The sequence below is a fragment of the Paramisgurnus dabryanus genome, chromosome 12, assembly GCF_030506205.2.
Source record: "Paramisgurnus dabryanus chromosome 12, PD_genome_1.1, whole genome shotgun sequence".
In the NCBI taxonomy this organism is placed as follows: Eukaryota; Metazoa; Chordata; class Actinopteri; order Cypriniformes; family Cobitidae; genus Paramisgurnus; species Paramisgurnus dabryanus.
The window spans coordinates 32,563,747-32,588,177 of NC_133348.1; the positions used below are offsets into that span (position 1 = coordinate 32,563,747).

The following is a 24,431-nucleotide window of genomic DNA, read 5'->3' on the forward strand; positions in this document are numbered from 1 at the left end:
CAATCAAATAACATAAAAAAATCCAACCTCTGGGTTTCACATGATAAACTTTAATGCAGATTTGACCAGTAGTCTCCAAAATGTGTCAGACCAAACACTGTTAGCCCACAATATTAACTCATTATAAAAGACAAACATTCATACAGACAAAAAAAACAAAATGTGTGACAGTCACAGAACGAGTGATTTTCAATCCAGTTTTGTCTAAACCGTTTCAAATGTACAAGATAAATTCATCTATTAAAGCAAAAAAGCCTATGTAGTCAATAGCTATGTTTACATGCAACCAAATAATAATCTGTTTGTAATCATATTGATGGCTCAATCATATTGTACAGCCTTCATGTAAACACCTTAATAAATACGATCGAGGACATTGTATTGAAAGGGATGGTGTAGTCTCAATTAGATGCAAAAATTACCTTGTGCACATGCGCAGAAGAATTATGATTAAGTTCACATCATATTTATGTATCACATGATTCTCATCACAGAAGTAATTGAGTCACGCGCTGTAAATTCTGCAGCATTCATGTCTTCCATAACATTACATAAGGCAATAAAACAGTGTTGTGCCTTTGCCTATATCTGAAAACTTGTTAAAAACAACTTTCTCCAACTCAACTTTGACTTTGCACATATATACAGAGATAAAGCGTAAACTCGATGAGATGCTGTGCGCTGCGTTGCCAAGTCCTCTGTTATGTGGCAGAGTTCAGATTTCAGCAAGTTACATTTTTCTGCGGGTTAAAAATTATTAAAAAGATTTTGTATATTAGTTATTGGTATTTGGACTGTGAATAGTCATTGGGAAGCTTTTGGGTTGTAATGTACATAAAAACATTTCAATCAGATACATGTAAACTGTACTGTCATAACCTGCAATCGGATTAAATTCAGTCAGATTGACAAAATTTTGTGCATGTAAACATAGCTAGTGTAATGTAAATATAAATATTGAAATTGGAGTGAACATTATAGCTTTGCATATGGCTTGAGTTTTCTTGTTCTTATTTGCATTGACCTAAAGACAGACAAAATCAGATGAGCAGCCCGGAAAAAAAAATACAGAAAGGTAAAGCTACCTGAATTCCCCTTTAAATCAATTCAATGGGTAAATATGTTTGATCGTTTTTAAAATATTAGCCCAGAAGGAGCGTGTTAAGGTATATACAGTTCAGTATTCGTCACACCAAGTTAAAAGCTTAATTCTGACCAAACCCTGGGTCGTAAGCATTTTACTTCATCATCTGTTAACTGTTGACTTCATACTTAAAAATAAGAAATCAAAGACAGCAAACAGCATTCAGTAATCCGACAACACCCCAACATCAAATACAACCATGGCTACGAATCGTCAAATCATCTCATTACTGAAAGGCAAAGTGTGAAATATTCAAAATACTGCGAGGATATATAAAATAAAACCTGTCATTTCATTACGATTTATTATTATCATCAGAAAAATACAAAAGCTGTTCATAAGAAGTATGTAAACATTGAATACCAACAGCAAGTTTCTGTATTTGGCTAATTTGCATGGTCGTTCACCTAATTAAAAAAATCTCCCTTTCGCTTTTATAAATAGAGACATTTTATTTATCTCCTCCAAGTGACCCACTTTTGTAACAAGACTCCTAAAAACCCAGATCCCAGACTGAAGCGACAGACGTCCAAATCTACAGTGCAAACATATAATGTGCAAAATGAAAAGAATTCAAATCAGGCACGAAAAATAGATAACAGACCCAACACAAATAATCCAGTAATAGTGTATCAAACAGTAACAGTGTTTTAAATCAAAGCATAAAACGCAACGCAACAAGACGTTCAAACGCGACAAATCAAACACGCCTGTCTTCATAGAGCTGTTTAAAACGCGTCTGATAAAGAAACCGCGTAGATCACAGATGCGCCACTCACTGTCGAGTTCATAGAAGACGGAGAGAGATAAAAAGAAGCGGGAACGTCCCAGATGGCAACCCAGTGACGACTCTTTAAAGCTCCATGACAGGTAACCTTTGTAGTCAGCCGTGCCACCTTGCAAAATTTGGCATTATGTTAATGAAGGCAGTTTAGTTTGGCTTGGCCCTCCAGAGACCGCAGACAGAGAGAGAGAGAGAGAGAGTGTGTGCGTGACTACAGTCGAGCGAGGATGGGCTTCTGGGTAGGAATTTTACCTCCTGTGTGACAGAGAAAAGGAAATGTAAACAAGACGATTGTAGCCGTAAAATAGCACAGCATCACAACACGAACTGGGTCATGAGTCTGAAAACTAATGCTTTCTGTGTGAACAAATCTCACTTTTTTAAGAGCAATTCCAGTAACACTTTTATGAAGTCCATGCTTATAATGAATTATAGCCCCCTTTATAATTGTTTATAGCTGATTATTACTATTCTATAAATATACTTGTAAAGACACAACAACACCTACAGTATACCCCATTATAAGAACAGTTATAGATACATTTATAATATTTTTTTTATAAGCGATGCATTTGCTTTTTCAATGCGCATGCTCATAGTCCATTATACAGTGATTTATAAGTATTAAAGGTGTAGTGTGTAAATTTTAGCGGCATCTAGTTGTGATGTTGTGAATTGCAACCAACGGCTAAATCCACTGCTCACCCCTCGCTTTAAAAACACACAGAGAAGCTACGGTGGCCATCACCGGATAATCGTCGGAGACAACTTAGTAAAAAAAGTTTGTCCATTAAGGGCTTCTGTAGAAACATTGTGGCACAAAATAGTGACTTCCATGTAAGGGGACCCTCGTGTATATAGATAAAAACGTTTCATTCTAAGGTAATAAAAACATAACGGTTCATTGTGAAAGGTCTTTATACACCCCTGATAATATACTTCTGTAAATTATTTTGCATTTCTGTCAAGAGATCTTTCTAAAAATTACACACTGCACCTTTAATTACTTGGAAACTTCCATCAGCCTGCATTGTTATGATGTCATTATAGTATGGTTACGATTACATATTTATGCTGTAATGCAGATTTAGTTCTTTGTCAAATAACTGATTGTTTTATAATGTTGTTAATAGCCATGTTGTGAGTTCCTTATTGTGAGTCATAATACAGTTATTAACCTCTATATATGCTTTATTAATGGTTTTAAATAAAGTGAAAGCATACGATACAGTTTTCCTAATGCAAATGATAGGATATCACAAAGATGTTATTCATTAACTCTTTCCTCGCAGAATGATGATCTTGTCAATTAAGAAAAAACACTTCCCTGCCTGCCAATGACAAGTTTTTATGGCAATCCACATTGCCGCTATTATCCACCAGGTGGCGCTCTTACCCAACTTATAAAACACTGAAGCATCCAGTAAGGCCAAACAGTAAACACTCTGTGTGTGTATGTTTTGATAATCACTCTGAATCTGATCTCTATCAAAAGTCCTTCACAAATATGCAATTATTTCAGCTTTTTGCTCAAAATGTGGTATTTTTGAAGAAACCTACACATATTTGATAAAGAGAAAACAAATGAAGATTGGAATAAAGTTTTTTTTTTTTAAAGCAGAGGGTCTGTTCTTTCATTTGATATATTGTATGTTTATATATTTAAAGATTTTCTGGAAGGCATTAAACTTTTGTAAAAATCATTAAAAAAAAAATGCTGGCACTGGCTAGAAACTTTTTTGAAAACGCTGGCGGGGAAAGAGTTAAAGGGGAAAAGTTTCTGGAAGGCATTAACGTTTTGTGAAAATAATTGATAATGTTGGTGGGGAAGGAGTTACTAGTATGTTTTACTAGTATTTAATTTATAGAATTTCTGTATTTTTATTTTCATAATTTTTTTAAACCATTATTCTTCTGTAGTTAAATTAGCAAATAAACATTTTAAAATGGACAATGAATAACATCTTCATGATTTTCTAACAATTGTATTCTTTCACTTTACTTAAACTGATCAATAATGCATTTATTGAGGATTATAACTGTATTATGACTTACAACATGGCTATTAACAACAACTTATACCACCGGTCTGTTGAATGCTTTACTCTAATTGGTTGAAAAATGTTCCATGGGTGTTGATTATTTTTTCTGTAAACCACACACCTAACTTGTCAAATCTCTTAAAAATAACCACCAAAGCCATGTTTTGGGTAACTGTGGTATAAATGGAATAATCGACTCTGGTCCTTTGAATTATTGGAAATATTAATGCACACCCACGGACATGCTGCATATCCACCTTGGGTGTGCATTATTTTCTTATAATTCAACAGTCCGCCATCAATTAATCCTAACATAAAACAATTCAGTTATTTGACAAAGATCTAAATCTGCATTACTAAGTCGTAACTATAGACATTATAACAATGCAGGCTGATGGAAGTATACGTATCACTTATAAGTAATAATAAACATATTATAAATGTAACCATAACTGTTCTTATAATGGGGTATACTGTAGGTGTTGTTGTGTCTTTATAAATATATTTATAGAATAGTAATAAGTAGCAATTATAAAGAGGGCTATAATTCATTATAAGCATGGGCTTCATAGAAAGTTTTACCGCAATTTCATTTAAAAACTACTGAAGTGCATCCTAATGTTTTACTTTCAGTTTAGTCCTTACTCGACATGCAAATATTTATCTGAAACCGTCTCAATGAAAGACAAATACATTAGTGATCATTTATTGCAGTGGTTGATGTATTGGACGATATTTGGCAAGTATTTTCAATCAGCCAATACATTTTTGGGCTCCTTACATTTGTTGTTCCTAATGAAAAGACACTCAGAAAAGTCTGACAGACAGTAAAATTTCAAAGTCTTATTCAAACAGTACTGTAAGGCAGTGGTTCTGCACTGCATCCCTTCGAGGCCACCCAAAGAAAATTTATGACATAAATAATTCCAAAACTTAAAATTTGAGTTAAACAAAACATATTCCATTATTCAATGTAGTGCTGTTGGTTAATATTTAACCTTATTGTTCTAACATTTAATTGCACAGAATTTATGATAAATTAATTAATTTTATCAAATTTTATTAAACAAGGGCCCCCCTGGCACCATCTCAGGGCCCCCAGTTTGAGAACCACTGCTGTGAGGTGTCAGATTTGCACTGCGTTCGGTTAATATTTATTTTAAGTTAGGGCTGGACGACATGGCCACAATTTTTATCGCCATATACTTCTAAATTTCGGTTAATACTGTAAATCCGATAACAGTATGAATGTTGAAAAAACCTTGGGATAAATTGCTATGAAGCCTCCTCCTACAAAACAATACAATATTTTAATAAAAATGGTATAAATAAATTGATGTTCCTCTTTTGTATTAAGCCTTTATACAATATTAAATGTAAACTCATTGCTGAATAAACATAACACTTTAAGGCTCTTTTAATATTAAAAATGTGCACCTGAACGTCAGTCGGTGATAAATGCTGTAATGCAGGGGTCTTGAACTAATGGATTTCTTTAGTCACAGTATTAACTTTCATAGTTTTGATCAATTTGCAATTATAGTAATATGTGGAAAAAGCTATAAAAGACGCCACAGAAGCGCAGAGGGTGCTTTGTAATGAAAAAGCGCCTTGACCTGCGTTTAACATGCATTTTTAGACATCACATGTAAACAGCTACAAAATGCTGTCGAAATATCAGGAACTACAATACAGTTACTGTATTTTGAGAGGAAATGGCGTAACTCATACCAAGCGTATCCTCCAGTGAGTTGACTGCGATCTTGTTCACCTTTAACATCATCTGGTCTCCTCTGTGAGAGAGAGAGGTCACGTCAGTCACAAAACACATCAGACACCTTTAATACAAGAACCAGGGAATTTGTATAGATGTCCATCTTACACTTTGACTTTCCTCAAGGCTTTGAGCCTCAGCAGGGCTGCCAGAGCGTTCTTCTGTAGGTCTGAAGATAATGCCTCGTAATACTTCAGATGTCCTGATACCATTATAACATACAGACACAGAGAAAACAGATCATTTACACCCAAGAAACATCAATGTTTTGTGATCTCGGACATAGAAATGTGGTCTCAACCAATAATATGAGTTTGGGGTGGGATTATCTGTTTGTTAAACAATGAAAGACAGAGGTAGTGTTCAGGAAACATATTGATGGTATGTCTGGTGATCAAAGAAATATTTGGCCTGTAAAAACAACAGCTATGTATGTTACCTGCTAATATGAGTTTCAGTACAAAGTTCCTGACAGCAGGAATAAACTCCTTCTCTAACAGGGTCTCACGAGTCTCCTCACAGAAATATCTGCACACCACCTGTTAACACACAAACACACACACACAAAAACATTTCAGACATTGTGTGTAAGGATGGATCATGATGGTCAACTGTTTGTGATGGTCAACGCACGATACTCGCATGACTCGATGATCTCAAAATGGGGTATAATATAAAAGTTAATACACTTTAAACACAAGAACACAGCCTATGTGAAATATGTCACCTGGTATCCCTGCAGAAACGGCTCCAGAAGTGCGCACAGAAATGTGAGAGTGCTGTGACCGCTCGCTGACATCACAATCTCATGTTCTGACACCTGTAATGCTCCACGCTTCACCAGCAAATAACACGCCTCTTCAAAGTCCTACAATATAACACACAGTATATAAAATCAAACTGGAATATTATACAGATTACATATTAGGGGTGGGAATGTATAGGCACTTGATGATTCAATTAGATTTCAATTCAGAAAGTCAATCTGATTAGCAAGGCATTGGTATTATTTCCACTTTTTTATTTTCACCGTGGACAGACAAACTGCTGGTTGCTGAATCTTGTGGTGTCGTGTATCTGAATGCGGTCTAACCTGAACCGAGTCTCCAGGGCACAGAATGAATTCGTTGGAGAACATGTTCCTCAGAAAGTTGAAGCAGTTGTAGACATCCTCTAGAACACAAACACATGCTAGTTTGTTAGCAAACCGTTTATAACCTTGGATAAAAAATTAGAGCTGGGTATAGCAACCAGTTTGGCATTACAATGGAAATTTATAGGGATTCAGTTTGGTTCAATAAATTAAAGATCGATATACATCTGAGATCAAATTTAGTATATAAGTATACACATACAATAGTTTACCTTTTCTGTGAGAGTTTGCGCTTTGCATGGCCACAGCCAGTAGAGCCGGTCTGACAAACACATGCAAAATCTGGTTCCTGTAGGAGGCGCAAGAGAGCACAACGACGGCTCGCTGAAACACAGCTTCCTCTGGTGTGGTGTCGACCTGTAGCGTGTCTGTGACGTTCAGCTGAACCTGTTCATCTGATACACTTAACAAGTGTCTGTGCAGAGCTAAACTACAGCTGATGACTTTCCCACACGTCTCGTGATCTAATAACAGAGAAAAAGAGTTTATTATGGACCACTGTTCAAAATGAGGTCAAGTGAGCTATCCAACTGAGCTATAATTATTTATTTAATTAATATCTTCCCTTTATCCGAGCAGAATTATATATGATCCATTTTGGCACACTGTGACAAATTTGAGAACTGCATTTGTGACCCTGGACCACAAAACCAGTCATAAGTAGCACAGGTATATTTGTAGCAATAGCCAATAATACATTGTATGTGTCAAATTATCATTTTTATGCCAAAAATCATTAGAATGTTAGGTAAGGTTGATATTTAGTACATTTCCTACCAAAAAGATATCAAAAATGTATTTATCATTAGTAAAATGTGTTCCGAAGGACTTTATTAGGACAACTTTATAGGTGACTTTCTCAATATTTAGATTTTTTGCACCCTCAGATTCTAGATTTTCAAAGAGTTGTATCTCGACTAGGGTCGCTGCGGTGACATAATTTTCCCACCGGTTAATCGGCTGTCACAAACTCTGTGATCCCGGTATCAAAGGGTGGGAGGGGCTTATAAATGCGCATGCAGACGTGCACATTTTACTTTAACTTTTGAATTACGCAACTGTTTAAATGCAGCTCTTGCGTAAGCTGCGTTAAATCGCATATGAATTTGCGTGCAATGCGAGTGCAACAGCTGATTTACTTAAGTGATTGAGTCAATGTGCGCAGGTAATGCTCACAGAACCCGCCAGTCCCAAGTAGAGCAACCGGCTACTTCTCCATAAATGCGCTGCTTGAATGATGGGTTTAATATTTTTCTTGATGAAAAACACAACAACAAAACGATCTCGCTTATATTAAACATCATATATATGTATATTATAACAAAAACGAGTAAGCACGCGGCTTCTATCATCATCTGGTCAGTCAGCTCGCCTCGCAAACTCTGACAGAAATAAATGAAATCTGACACCTGCTGCTCTGTGACGTTACGCGCGTTCAGCTCCGCTGAATTCAGACAACAGACACATTTAGTTGTAAGTGTTTGCTCTCTCTAACGAAACTAAATTATTTAATTACAAGAAAATATCAAAACGGTGAAAGACGGTGTCGCGGAGGGCAAGTGATCTAACCGGTGAGAGGCTGAAGCACCGGTTATCACCGTTTCACCGACTATCGCGGCAAGCCTAATCTCAACCAAATATTGCCCTATCCTAAAAAAAACATACATCAATGGAAAGCTTACTTGTTCAGCTTTACATAATGTATACATTTCAAAAAGCGACCCTTATGACTGGTTTTGTGGTCCTTGGTCACATACAAGTGACATGCGCTACCTTACATTATTCCTTATATGATAACCTTCACTTAGCAATTTTCTAGTCACTTTGCACTTTTCAAGTTTGCACAGGCATATAAATATATTACTTATATTTGACAAAAGGTTACATATAATTTCCACATTAACCCTTGTGGGTTGTTCAAATTCACCGCCCTTTAGGGGTGTTCGTGGCAAAAAAGCCACTAAATTAAATGGCTGTAAAAAAATTCACATTTCTTAAATCACTTTCAGTCCTGATTAAAACTACCAAATGTTTACTTTAATTGCCAAGTTCATAAGTGATGTCACTGATTTGGGAAAAAAACACAAAATGACCAATTTTCAATATAAAAAGTAAACACACGCACAGACGCACACACACACACACACACACACACACACATACAACTCAATGTACATGCCAGAAATTAAGCTCTGTTTTTTGCACAGGCCTATCAAAGGGTTAATGGTGCCACATAGTGATCAACAGTAAAAATTACAAATTTTACCTCTTAGCAAATGAAAAACCACCAAAAATCAAGAATGCGCGATTATATGTTGTTATAATGAAAGTCAATTGGGCAAAAAAGCCACAGACAAATAATTAGGGAGAAAAATCAAATCTGATGCTGCACGAAAACTGCATCAAAGCCAATGTTTTTACTAATCTTTGACATCCCCAAGACTGTGAAAAATGTACAAAAAAATCCAGTCCACAATCAAATTCTAATTTTTATATTGAATATTGGTCATCTTGTGTGTGTTTCTCCCAAATCAGTGACATCATATATGAACTTTATGATTTTTACAGACTTTTAATTAAAGTGCTTTTTTTGGCCACGAACAACCAGAAAGGGGAGTGAATTTGCCCATGGTATATTGTTGAGTTCTTAACAAATTTCAAAGCATTTTCTCAAAATATGTGTCAATAAAAAAAATTGTAACCTACAGCTGTTCCATTTGTTGAAACACAGAGAAAGTTGTGGCCAAATTAAAACTAAAAAAAATGCCAAAAATGGCCTCAACAACCCAACCCAAGCCAAATGTCAAATTCCCTGTTTCACTGACCAAAGAGCCGAATTTCCAAGACCTATGTCTGGGATGCCGTGAGCCTGGATACTGTAGTATACACCATGAGTTTATAAAAATGTAACTTAACTGCCTGAAATGAGTAAACAATGCCAATAAACAGCTGTTTAGATTGTAGTCTCACTTGAAATCAGTGAAGCCCTGGACCCGGAAACAGCATTCCTTACCTCCCAACTTAACAAGCGGATTACATTTTGATCAACTAAAATTTAAAGCGACAAACAAAAATCCCTGATGACTTGGACTAAAAATATAAAATTCCCTGACTTTCAATGTGTGGAATAGACCATTTAAAATTGAATAATTTCCATGACCCGTGGGAACCCTGGAATCACTAACTGCCTAATCTAATTCTGGGATTCAGAGCATTAAAGTTTGATGTCAATCACTTTATTTTTTAATCTTGAACATGACAAGTTATATTTTCACAAAATGTATTTCGTAACTTTGACCTTGTTTCCAGGTGGACAAAATTACACACTAGCTATGAAATGTTACACTAAGCCTGCCAGCCAATCAGACTGGAACTTTCAATTCCAGTCAGTTTCTTACCAGGCCAGTCTAAGAAGGCTCCGAACGCCAGCGCCAGGTGTCTGAGCCAGTCTGTCTGTTCTGCAAGAGAGGAGAGGTCCAGTCCATCAGGGTTCTGCAGAAGCAGTGTGGCAATGAGAACCCAGGGTTTAAGAACCATGTTCTCCTCCTGTAGGCGCACCAACCGAAACGCAGCATCAGTCAGAAAAGCCTGATTGTCTGCGCTGGGTTTCTGAGGAATGTGCCTTGTTGAGAAAAGCAGACGGGATAAACAATTCAAATAAACAAGCTTGGTGGTTGCCATTTTAATGTCAACAAAAAATGATTTTGCATTATCATCTAATCAAATTTGATAATAAAGCATAATTGGTGTGCTGTCCGAGGAGAGGGTTCGGAACCCAGAGTACTCCCCCCTACATAACTGGGATAGATATACCAGCTGGGAATGAGGCGATGGGGTGGAGGATGAATGTTGCAAAAACTGTCAAAGGAAAGAAGTGAGGGACGTCTATATATAAACACCTCTTTGTGCTGATTGGTTGGATTACATGACCGTACTCCTCTCTAACTTAGTTAAACTTCATATAAAAGTAAAGTTACTTCATTAATGGTTAATTTTTTTTTTTAATTCAAAACAAATCACACTTGCAAAATTACTCTGAAAAGCAAAGTTAAGTTTCATAAAATGTACCACTAAAATCTGCCGTACTTGTAAGAACAATGCAAGCCTGATAGCTTAATGAAGTCCTAACTTTATTAAATAGCTTACTGAAATATATGACAGTTGTTTCAGTTTCATGTTTTTTGGGGAATGACTGTGAGTGAAAAGGATTCACATGAATATGCAATTCTGTATTTTCTGGTGAAAATTCAAGCACTTTTAATTCATCACTTTCAGGCTCTGGCTAATGTTGGGTTGGTTCTGTACCTGGGCAGCAGGTTGTACTGACAGCGATTGACTTTTCCCTCTGCCAGACTGCGGAGAGATACGGGTTGACCAAAGTAAACATGCATGCTGCCGTAGTCCTCGCTCAAAACCCGCCGGGCCTTCAACAAACCCTGGCAGCAAGAAAAGAGAACATCTCATAAGAAACAAAATAATGCACATTTCAGTGAGAATGCCTTGCATGGGTTAAGTTTGGCTACAAGTACAAAATGTATTGTATACATTGCAAAAAATAATACATTAATAATGCAAAGTGTAAATTTATGAGGATCTATTTACAGAAATGCAATATAATACACATAACTATATTATCAGTGGTGTATAAAGACCTTTTAGTTACATTAAATTGAGCCGTTTTTATTTACATACACCATGGGTCCCCTTAAATGGAAGTTGCCATTTTGGACAGCCATGTTTCTACAGTAGCCCTAAACAGACAAACTGCTCTACAGACCACATTTTGTCACTATGTTGTCTTAGACAATGAAATGTTTGTCCTCTATGTAGCTTCTCTTTGTGCTTTAAAAGGGAGGGACATTGGCAGTGAATTGAACAATTGGTTGCAATTCACAATCTCACCACTGGATGCCACTAAAATCTACACACTGCACCTTTAATGCTGCGTTTACACCAACTGTCTACTGTGCCTATATATATATATATATATATATATATATATTAGTATTGATAACTGCATTACCAGGATGCTATTACTACTTAATATGTTTTAAAAAATATATTTTTTATAAAAACATACCATCAACATTGTCGTGTTCCACATCAACATTGACATTTGACACTTTCCCCATGTTTAAGCAAGGTCTGGCGCTTAAAATGTTTTGATTCCGCCACCAACGCCATTTTACAGGATTTACAGTAAGCACATTAAGTTACATCGAGCCATTTTCTGAAAGGTTTAACGTCAAGTCTTATTTTCCGGTGGTGGAGTCGCATTTGAATCCGGATCGTCGTCATTAATTACAGTAGTAACATTGACTGTAGTCGGCTTGTTCTCGTCATGCTCGCGGTTCGTCTTATTTATTAGCCAATCTGCGGTCTTCATTAAATGCAAGAACTTAATGATGAAATTTGAATTGGTTATGTAACGTTGGAGAGAACTCTGAACCTGGGACAGCAGCACGCAGCATCACAATCTAAATCAAGTCGCACCACAACAAAATGGGCAGTCGCAGAAATGCTCCCAAATATATTTTAAGGTCGCACAGATTAAATTTCGGTCGCATATAGTCGCAATATCGAGCCCTGCTAAAGCAACAACCTAAACACGTAGAATTGAAAATTAAACCGAGTGACAATTATCCGTTTGTGAAGTACTCGTGAAAATTGAAAAATAAAATGTTGAAACCAATTTTTCATTTGATTCACTTTGATGGTGCAAATTGAAAAAAGAACTGAAAAGCGTTACACGGACCATGTTGTTATGAACCTGTATGAGTTTCTGTCTTCTGTTGAACACCAAGATATTTGATAAATGAAAGGAACCTTAAAGTTGACAGAACCCACTGACTTCAATGGTCGGAAAAACAAATACTATGGAAGTCAATGGGTACCAACTGTGTGCTAACAATATTTTTACCATCTTCAAATTATCTTTTTTTGTGTTCAACAGTATGAAGAAACTCAGGATCTGAATCAACATGAGGGTGAGTAAATAATAACAGAATTTTCATTTTTTGATGAACTATCCCTTTAATGTTAAAGGGACACTCCACTCTTTTTTGAAAATAGGCTCATTTTCCAGCTCCCCTAGAGTTAAACATTTGATTTTTACCATTTTGGAATCCATTCAGCTGATCTCTGGGTCTGGCGCTAGCACTTTTAGCATAGCTTAGCACAATCCATTGAATCTGATTAGACCATTAGCATTGCACTAAAAAATAACCAAAGAGTTTGGATATTTTTCCTATTTAAAACTTGACTCTTCTGTAGTTACATAGTGTACTAATACTGATGGAAAATTAAAAGTTGTGATTTTCTAGGCAGATATGGCTAGGAACTAAACTCTCATTCTGGCGTAATAATCAAGGACTTTGCTCCCGTAACATGGCTGCAGCAGGGCTCGCAAAATCGCTAGCGCCCACGTCCTGGGGTTATTGTGCTATGCAGTCGGGCTATCAAAATGCATGCCCGCCCTGCCTGTCAGGCTATTTTGACAGGGAGGAAAATATATTTAAATGCTTATGCATTCTCTCACAGATTTGGATGGGTAATTGCGGTGTATGAAATTCAGGCATCAGGTATTTAAATTGCGTTTGAACTCGGGCTCGAGTTTTACTTTCACAATCGCACAAAGCAGCAGTACAGGAAGCAATGCGTACAGATTTTTCATGGATTTGTTGTGCAATCATTACTATCCTCACGTAAAAAAAATGTCATCTCTCGCAGCAAGCTTCAAAGTGATATAGATTGTACGGGTCAGGCAGTGAAGAGAATTACGAAATAGGCTACATGTGACTCTGTGTAGTAGGGGTGGGCGATAAACCGGTAGACAAAATTAACCGGTAGAAATTTGTCAACCGGTAGAGATTTTGGACTATCGTTTCTATCGAGGTTACGTGCCCACGTCACGCTCCTGTGCGTGTGGTCGCGAAAACGTAACTATGTACACGTATTTAAGCACTGCAGTTTTAAAACAAGTTATTTTAAGCCATTGAAACACAGACAACAGATCTGTATGCGTGCGTTCTTTCTGTGTGTCAGGAGCAGACAAGTCGCGCAACCGCTGCTCTTTCTGTCTGTGAGGAGCGCGCAAGTCGCGCGACCTCTGCTTATTAAGCTCGTGAGCATTTTTCCCGCTTTATTGGCCTTAAATACACATATGCGTCAAAATTCCCGTCTTTGCAAGCATCATCATAAACACGACCAGTAAGGTCTTAAGAGAAAGTAAACAGCTAAAAGAGAAAGCGCATGTGTAACAGTGTATTGGATCCGGACTTTGGTCTTAAAGGGGAAGTTACCTAATTTTGCTCCTGTCTGTCACTCGTGTTAATCAAACAGCATTGAGAAAAAAATCTCTCACTGCTCCTGATTAAATCACTTTTCTACCTTAAATAAAAATATATATAGGCCTATACATACATGCATAATTATTTATTATCATTCTTATTGACTGTGTATCTTCAGAGAGCTTGAGTTTTGTTTGTTTTTATCTTCTTTCTATGCTTGTATATGTTTTTTGTGAGAATTATGAACATTTCTATGGTATTAAAGATTTAAACCTTATTAAAACATAAAAAACTCTACCGTGATACATATCGTTATCATGATATAAAATTAATCCTATCGTGATAGAAGATTTTGGTCATATCGCCCACCCCTACTGTGTAGAATCGCTCTTAAAGCTACAGTAGCCCCTATTTTTCTGATCGAAAAAATTATCCAATCTGTAACTGATCCAAACTGTGAGTTTTTTGACCCATTGAACCACTATTAAATGGTGAGTATATCTGGTGTGGAGATGAGCAGGAACAGTTTGCTTGCATGGAAATCCAGTTTTTCAAAACAACTAGAAAAATTGTGGTTAGAGGCCCATTGGATTTGTATTGGCATCATTTGGTCTGTGGTAAAACTAATTGAGGAACCCTGTGCTATGCCCACAAAATGAAGTGGCATTTTCTTATATGTGACTTCAGTTAATATTTCAGATTAAGAATATGAAGTTTATAGATTTTCATAATCGATGATTGTAATTTTATGTGTTACTTGTGTTTGATAGATGTTTTGTCTCAATATTCTACATTAATGATGTGATGCCCACACCACCGCAAGTGATATGGTGGTTATGACAACCATCATTGCCCTAATCAACAATGTCCCCAAAGCAGTGTGTATTTGATTGTGAAGGAAAATAATCTGGTTCAGGTTCCCAACGAACCCAGCGTTAAGGGAACAGTGCATGGAGTTTGTTTTTTTGGTGCAGCAAAGGAGTTGTGCAAGTGTGTTTGTTTGTTCCTGCCATTTCAGTGACAAATGTTTTATAAGTAAACAAGGTCCACATTAGATTTGCAGATCATTTAAAACTGATAGATGGCTCTGCCCCAGAGATAAAATATCTGGTCATGAGTCGGAACCACAGGTGGTAAGTAAAACGGCATCAAATACGTCTTTTCTTGGCAATTGGCGTGTAAACGCATATAATGTAAACAACACGAATGAATAGTGAAGCATAAAAGATGTAATACTACTCTATAGGTACTCAAGATTAACATGAGAAACTGTCACCTTTAAACAAGAAAACTAACAAAAGTTTGACAATCAAGTAAATTTGTCTCGATTTACTGGAAGACAAGAAATCTGTAAAACTTTTGCTGTTTATGTTGAACGCACCGATGTCGACTCTTTGGGCTTTGGGACGCCGAGCAGCTCACGAGCGTACAGTGATTCTTCTAGAATTCTCTCATAGCTGATGCTGACAGGAACTAGGTTGACATCAAACAGCTCGCCTTTAAAAAACGGCTCCATCACAATGTTCAACAACCCTGAGGGAGAAGAAAAGAGATGAAGCTGACACAAATCGTGTTCAAAGAGGCGGACCATTTTGTTTGTCTCATTCATCTAAATTTGCTTTTGTTTTGGGTTTGATTGATGACCCCTACAGTGCCTTCGCCGTCGGGCTTGCCAGATTTCGAGCAGTCATTTTAAACCTCCCTGCCATAAATTAGTCAGGGGTGGTATATCATTCCGGGACTATGATTCAATTGTGGAAATCCTGTGAAATTTCATTTAGCTGGCAGCTCACTTCCTGTGCGCCAGCGACGGCGACTGAAAAAATGTTGCCTGTCACCTTGAATTTATCTGTGGCGCAATAAAAAAAGATCAAAACATGCGAAAAGGCTTGACGTTGCACAATTTATGCAAGAGTCAGCAAGAGCTTTCATTTGAATAAACCACAGAAAACAAGGCATGCCGGCTGAGAAGGTCTGTTTTAGAAATGACATAAAAATGTACAGCGCATTACATTACCTGTCTTTGGTGTGAGTGATTTGCATGTTCGGCTTCTTGTTCCCTCCAAAAAGAACTCAATTGGGGCATAGCCATTCTGAATGAGGAACACAACCACATAAAGATGCCAGTCGGGTTTATGAGCTTTTTTTCCACAAACAAATGATTGATAATTTTGGCATCAACAAAAATTACAAGATAGCTGGCAAATGGTACAAACTGCTGGTTAACATTATACAACACCCAATTAAACAAGATTTAAAACTGCAACTAACAACTATTTTCATAATCGATTAATCGGGCAATTATTTTTCCGATTAATCAATTAATTGGATAAAAACATAAAAATGTCACTTATTATAGTTAAATAAGGCACAAAAGTATGGTATTCATGTGTAGAAGTGTACTAAGTGTTGTAAATATGATCTGTACCGTACAGTATATTCACCTATCACCACACATTCTGTTTTAAAGGAAAAGCTCATCACAAAATGTTTTGTCATCATTTATTCACCTTAAGATGGTCCCAAAATCGTATGACTTTTTTTATTAGTGCTGCAAACACACAGTTCACGTATGCATGGTGTGAAACCAGACTTAGCAGCTGTGTCTGAAACTGCCGAATGTAGTATCTATGGTCTGAGGTGGTGCGAAACAGTCGAGGTAGGGACTATCTTCCATATTCATATCTATGGTCCAAGGTGGTGCGATTGAGTAGAGGTGGGGACTAATTTGCAGCTAATCTGATGGGATTCTAGGAATCAAACCCATGGCCTTGCACAATGGTTTACCAGTTGAGATCCTGGAAACAATAATCTAATTCTTCTATTGACTGACTCATCTAGATGACGTTTCTTACCCTCAAAATGGTCTTCACATACTCTGAGAACACAGCCCAGTACAGTTGATCTCCTCCAAACGACCGGCGGATGAAAAACGCACCAGACATCCGCAGCATCTCGCCAATAAACTTCATGCTCATAAAATCTGCAGAAAACACCAGGTCCCGTTTTATATTGGTAAATAGTTGCATGTACATATAAAATCAAGTTCAAAGGTTTAAATGTCATTTACTACTAAATTCTAAATCAAAAAGTTGCTGAAATGTACATTTTGCAAATTTTCAAAAGCCTACGGTTAAAATGTATGTTTTCTTATAGAGTCCACATGAATAAAGTAGGGTATTTTTGTATCAATTATAGTATTTTGCTAATCTTCTGATCTTAAAACATTGCATTAAGTGTATAGAATTACTTTTTATATTATGAAAAGTCCAATTTTATTTGTAGGAGTAAAGAAAATTTAACATTAACAATGTTTAATAATTTATTTTTAAAAAGCAAAAGTACTGAAATATGCAGTTTCAATAGTCTTATATTGCAGTGCTGGAGTGGTGTCATGGTAATATCACTGTATTTTTTTATATATCCAATGTATCACTTTCATGTACCATATTGTTTGTGTCACAGTAACACTTATTTTATGGTGTATTTGTTACACACTTTACATAAATATTACATAATTGCATGCAACTAACCCCAACCCTACACTAAGTACATGTTGGTTATCATTATTACGCAGTACTTTAATAAATAAGTACACGATACAAGGACACTAAAATAAAGTGTTACTGGACTAAACCAATTATTATATTGAAAACATGGTAATATTAATTACTATACAATTACACTCTAATTATTTGTGACCCTGAACCACAAAGCTAGTCATAAGCCACACAGGTATATTTTTTGATTAAATTTAAAGGCGACTTTCTCAATATTAGATTTTTTTGCACCCTCAGATTCACGATTTTTAAATAGTTGTATCTCTTCCTATTGTCCTATCCTAACAAACAATACATGAATGGAAAGCTATTTTTTATCAGCTTATAATTTCACAAAATGTACCCTTATGACTGGTTTTGTGTTGTCACATTTATATAGCGCATTATCTACAAGCGCCAGGTTGCCCACACAGAGTCTGTGTGAGTTGCCCGCCAAAGCACATTCTATTAATATTCTATATATTCATATTTATTTATATTATTATATTTACATTTTTAACAATGATAAAATTTTTTAAACAAAAAGTAAAACAAAAATGTTTTGAGTAGACTAAATCAAAAAACTAAAGAACAGCAACAGCCAGTAACTGATAGGGTAAAGGTGATGCACTCAACCAAATCAGGAGAATATGAAGGGGACAGACACATGGCACTAAGAAATTATGTCAGGAAAAAAAACTGGATCAAGACAGGATAATCTTTTTGTAATAAACAAACAAACAAACATCAACATTACAGGTGTATGTATCACCATCTGTGCAAATATAAATCTGTCCCAATTTAATAATCATAATGTCTGTGGTATGGTGTTTGTATTTGCATGCAAGGACGTTTTGTTAAGGGTTGTTAAAAAAGGTTGGTGTACTGCAGGGAACAAGCTGGAGACAAAATTCATCTAGCAGCTGAATAAACAATTTCAAGACCGAATGATCCCTATCCTTAAATCTCACTATACAATTTCCAAAAGGACATTTTCAATGCCATTAAAGAGAAATTACTGAACCTAAACATAAGAGTGTAATAAAAAAATGCTAATTTAAAAGAAAACATGTCAGGCGCACTTTTTTTGCATCTGACCTCTTTGTTTAACCCCTTAATGTCACAGCCCACAGGTGGGCACAAATTGTTTACGTAACTTTTAAACCGATAATAGCTTATTCTAAAACTTAAACAATGTTGACAAACTATATATCACTGGAAAAACCTAAAGGGTGGTTTCCTGGACAGGGATTAGACTAGTCCTAGACTAAAATAAATGTAAAAGCTCTCCAAATTAAATAACCAATACTGACATATCTTAAAATACATCAGTGATCTATGTTTTGCCTCAAAATGCAGCCAGTGATGTTTTTAGTAAGGCATGTTTGTTTAAACTAGTTATAGTTCCAATTTATACTAAGGCCTAGTCCTGGTTTAAGCTAATCCTTGTCCGGAAAACCACCCCAAAGAGTGTAGTTTTCATATCTCATAGTTTTACAAAAAGAATGATTTAGTAACAGTAGTTTCAAAAAATGTCACTGACCCTCACATGGGCCCGTTACTAAATAATTATGACACTAATGTCCAATTCTTAATATGAAAAAATCTTGAAAAACAATATTTAATTGGAAAGCTCTATGGGTGTAGTTTTCATATTTCAAAGCCAATTGGTGATAGAAATTATATTGTGTTTTAAGTGTAATTATCACTGTGATTTTAAATGTCACCAGCCTCATATAGGAATGCATAATAATTATTATATTCATAACACTAATATGCTATTATACATCTTCAAAAATCTTGACAAACTATTTATCATTGGAAAACTCTAAGAATGTAGTTTCAAAACCTTTTTGCACTAATAATAATGCAGTGACAGTAATGCATACATTTTTGACAAAAGTATGCAACAAACCAATGACACCTAGTGGCCGTTGTTGGTAAATCTACTAAAAGTGTCACAAAACCTTTTGTCTACTTGTATGCAGATCTTAAACATTTAGAAAATCATGCATTTAAGAGCTAGAAACAATAACATCAAACAGAACGTCTTTATTATAATCCTGTACCCACCCATTCCAGCCGCAATCACTGGCAGTGGAAGGTCGTACGTGTAGAGTAGGTATGACAACATCAGAAAGTCCATGTAACTACGATGACTGGGCAAAAGGACCACCGGATGTTCCTGCACTGCCTGCTGAAGCTGGAGAGAGAGAGAAAGAGAAATAACAAATTACAGAGCAAATGTATGCTTGAAGAAGCAAGATACAAGTTTTATTAAAGGGGACAGAGAATGAAAAACCATTTTTACCTTGTCTTTGTTGAATAATGGTAGTCTACCCACATTCACAAACATACAAAAAGTGCTAGACATGCTAAACATCTCAGTCACATAGAAATTCCTCTTTTAGAAATGTCAGCCAGAAAACGGCCCAATCTGAAAAACTGATGCTTATGACATCACAGGCATCTCACTGCCCCTCCACTTTAAAATAATTGGCTACATTTTTTGAGTGGCAGCAAAGTCAGCCAATCAGTAATGAGATTGCAAGTTAAGCCAGTAGGGGGAGCCAAATAGGTGCAAAACCACTTGTTTAAAATCCCCCACCCTAATAGAGCTATCTGAGAGAGGTTTTTAGGAAGCTTCTTAGGCATTACAGACCCAAACAAAAAATGTTTTTGTCTACATGTCACATCACAGAACAAGGATAAATACCCCGTTCAATCATTCTATGTCACCTTTAAAAAGTGCAGTGAGAGATTTTCAGTCTTGAATCACGCGAGAACCAATGAGAGAAATGATATGAGTTAAGTAATCTAAGTGCTGCCATATTTGAATGCATTGCTCGGATCTGCTTGTTTACATTTCTCTAATATAAGCTCAAAATCTTTCACAAAGGTATCATTTTTACTTCAGTAAACAGACTGGAGTCATTTTGGATTACTTTAATGATTGCTGTGCTTTTTCAAGAACCATAGAAGTGATGGTATTTAAAGCTCCACTGTGTAGGATCTACTCCCATCTAGAGGTGACAGTCTATATGACAATCAACTGAATATTACTTTACGAAAGACGCGCAGATCAGACGCTTTTAACAGAGTATTATGTCAGACATTATGTCAGAGTACAATGCTTATGTTTTAAGTAAACGTTACATGTCCGTGTATATGTAAGAGCTTTCTCTCATATTGGTGAAAAAAGATCGCGCAACTTTCACACGCTTGTAAAATGAAACAAAAGACGCGCAGATCAGACGCTTTTATCAATGAAAGGCTAAAAATAGGGCTTTCACCGTTTGTTTGTTCTAGAGGTCAGAAAAGATGAAAAACATTTTTCTCAGTACCTCAGATTACATAAATGGGCGGAGAGACGGCGTGTGGCTGTTCAAACACATTAAACCACATGCATGTTTACACTAACAAGTGTTATGCATAATCATGCTAAAGTTAGCCAAGGAACTATAAAACTTCAAGTTTACAACATGGACTGTATCGATGTAAACGAATATGCTGAATTACCTGTGGAGAAGATATAAGGTGCAACTTCAGTGTCCCTTGAGCCCCATCTTGGAAAACTAACTCCAATAGTGACTTTGGTCTTGATGTTTTTCCTGTCTCGTTGTCGTTTAAAATCCCCGTTTCGCTTCCTTGGCGATTTGTTTTAATGTCCTCGAGAATATGTCTTCAACAGGCTTTCAAATCAAAGCATTAGATCGCAGGTTCATCACGGTGTGCGGCTGTTGTAAAATCCGAAGGATTCAGCTACGCAGGTCACGGCTGGATACGTCATCAAGCCTGGTTTATTTAAATCAACTGAGCATTACATTCGCAAGTCATAAGCATATTACATCAATTTACAATTAACTAAGAATAATTGACAGCTTTATAATTGTTAATATTCTGAAATAAGACTGTCTTGATGACGTATACCGCCTACACATGCAACCTCCGGAGGCTTCAGCTATCGGCCAGCGTGAGTGTAGAGTGAAAGCGCGAAAGGCGGAGCTTGAATTTCAGGAATGTCCCTCGTCGGCGAATGTATTTCAAAGATGGAGGCACAACATGGATTCAGCCAGAGAGCGCTTCGACGGTATGCATTTTAAATAGCAGATTCTACACTTACGAGAATACTTTCATTAGTGGGGTGGAAGTAATTACACATGAATGAGCACATACTTTTGAAAGAAAACATGGGTTTTTGTTAAGAATTAACTCAAAGTACACAGTGGGGCTTTAAAGAAGTCATATACATCTGGGATGGCATGAGGCTAAGTAACCTGTAAGAGGATTTAAGATTTTAGGTGACCTATTCCTTTAACAACTCACAAAACTTACAACATACTACTTTGGTCTTTTGGAGCTTGACAAATGTTAAACTTTCATTGTAAACAATTCTTTTGGATAGAGAACCTGTGTATATATCAGATTTTTCACACAAGTATTTTGAGACAGACTCACTCTCTGGATGCCCTCTTCATTGACACAGACGCTGCGGAAAAGTCTTTTAAAGGCTTTGCTGAGCGTGAAGGCAAAGAAGCGGACGGTGCTGAGTTGCAGGCGATGAGCCATTTCATCCAAAATAGAAGATGCTTCTTCAGTAACGTGCTCACTGCTTTCTCCTGACTCTGATGAAACCTGCAGACGCATGCAATAAAAGAAAATGTCAAAAAACCTTGAGATGAAACTCATTTAAAAGTGAACATTGATGACTGGATTCTTACTTATTCCTGTTACATATTATCATTAATAAGTATGTACCATATTATTATGCATCTTGACAATACTTTACATTTTATGAGCACGTGTTTTCACTAGGATTCGAACCCATGACATTTGCCCTGCTAATGCAGTGCTGTATCAGATGAGCAACAGGAACACTACAAAATGTACTTTAAAGGAATAGTTTACCCAAAAATAATAACTTTATCATCTTCTCACCCTCATGTTGTCCTAAACCAGGGGTTTTCAACCTTTTCCACTTCAAGGCCCCCATATTGTCCACATTATCATTTGAAGGCCCATCACTCAAAATTTCTACAAAATAAAATGTGCTAGAGCTTGGCATAAGTTGACTGATGTATATTCATTACAAACTAAAAAATATCTCAATTTTCAGTTGTTTTCGCATATTTAAATGCTTGCTTTGAATCATTTTAAGTAGGGATGGATCCATACCAAACTTTCTTTGCTGATACCAATATTCGATTAACTTTGAATGACATCTATCGATACTAATACATACAGATAGTTTTGTTTTATACTCATTTTAAAGTAATACTTTGTAAATTTCTAGAAGTGCATTGCGTAAAAACTGCAAATCTGTTTTCACTGTGGCCCAAGTCAAGATAATAACACAGTATTAGTTCTTTTAAATGTCAGAATATTATCTTCCCTTATCATCTGCTTTTTTTTAAACAATCGGCCAATGTCAGAAAGTGGGGAAAAATGCTTTTATTTGGTGATACAGAATAAAGGCTGATACATTTTGCATCCCTACACTGGAAAAAAAATATTTGCTGCCTTAAAAGAGACATATCATGAAAATCTGACTTTTAGGTCATTGAAATTTGGCCCCCCTTGTGATGTCAGAAGGGGATCTTATTATAATAATGCCGCCCTTTATTCTGATGAACACAAGAAGATATTTTGAAAAATGATGAGCACACAATTGACTTGCTGGTAAAAAAACAAATACTGTGGAAGTCAATGTTACTGTCAACTGTGTGCTTAAGATCATTCATCAAAATATTAGCCTAAGGATAGTTATGCATGAAAGTATGGTAGTGGGTTAATGGTTTACTGTGGTCACTGCACCTGTCTGATAACATGCTGCAGGTGATCAGACTGCAGTACGATGGCTTTCAGCATGCTGGCTTTGCAGGGCACCAGTCCTTTATAAAGTGTGGGTGTGTAACATTTCAGTGCATATCTCAGATCACTGGAGCTCCGCCTCTCCTGCAAAATGTCTTCAAAATCATCTCTCTTCTTCAGCATTGGATGCCTTGCCTGTGTAAGGACAGAAACTTGTCTTGAACTGCTGTTTAACAAACACACTATGTTTTTCATAGTTTGATTATTTACCAATAAATAGTATAAAATGTGCGAAATGAATGAAGTTAGAATGTGTAGGTCTGTCCAAACTTTTAAATGACAGTGTGTGAAAATAAATAACTTTATTTGCTTTACTGTGTTGTAAGGTATACGACCGTTAAGTCACTTTAAAACTAACGACAAATAAAAAAATCAAAACCCTGATGTGCACTTGACATTCTCTGTAAGATATTCCCAATGCAATCATTGCAAGAAGGTAAAGTTAGCACGTAGCATGCTAGCATGAATTAAAGGACTTACCGAATACTGTGATCTGGACGACATTTCGATCTAGCAGCTGTCAAAACATGGGTGTTACGGATCAGTTGAATGCTTGCTGGGAAAGTTTGGATCAAGGTTGATGGTTTAGAGCAGAGCCCGAAATCCACGCCTGTCACTGAATTAGAAATAGTGAATAGAATGGCACTGTGTAGTGCACGACACGTTACTGAATGGGCGGAGCTTAGCCGTTTGACAAGCTCTCTTCGGTTGTGTTGCATTTAAATATTTATTTTCACTTTATTTATACTATTTTTGTAGTGATAAACAATTATCTAACACATAATACTAAAATATGCGTGATGATAAATGCACAATGCACAAAGTTCAGTCCAAA

General features: G+C 36.4%; 1 protein-coding gene across 1 annotated transcript; it reads right to left on the reverse strand.

Moving 5' to 3' along the window:
• Positions 1–635: 635 nt before the first annotated feature.
• gnpat (glyceronephosphate O-acyltransferase) lies at positions 636–24,262 on the reverse strand. Its single transcript, XM_065268836.1, has 16 exons — positions 24,077–24,262; positions 23,540–23,731; positions 22,184–22,360; positions 19,799–19,928; positions 17,042–17,169; positions 16,204–16,279; positions 15,568–15,719; positions 11,203–11,333; positions 10,296–10,519; positions 7,110–7,361; positions 6,838–6,917; positions 6,472–6,612; positions 6,184–6,283; positions 5,853–5,946; positions 5,702–5,763; positions 636–2,183 (listed from the first exon to the last, which is right to left on the reverse strand). Exons 1-16 carry the CDS (start codon positions 24,098–24,100, stop codon positions 2,140–2,142), a joined length of 2,007 nt encoding a protein of 668 aa, XP_065124908.1. The 5' UTR covers positions 24,101–24,262; the 3' UTR covers positions 636–2,139.
• Between the last annotated feature and the right edge of the window lie 169 nt (positions 24,263–24,431).

Excerpts from the sequence above, each read along its gene's own strand:
- gnpat (XM_065268836.1), bottom strand. The coding sequence starts at position 24,100 with ATGTCGTCCAGATCACAGTATTCG. Across the intron at positions 6,918-7,109 it reads CGCAAACTCTCACAGAAAAG|AGGATGTCTACAACTGCTTC; the intron begins GTAAACTATTGT and ends TTTGTGTTCTAG. Across the intron at positions 5,947-6,183 it reads ACTGAAACTCATATTAGCAG|GACATCTGAAGTATTACGAG; the intron begins GTAACATACATA and ends TAATGGTATCAG.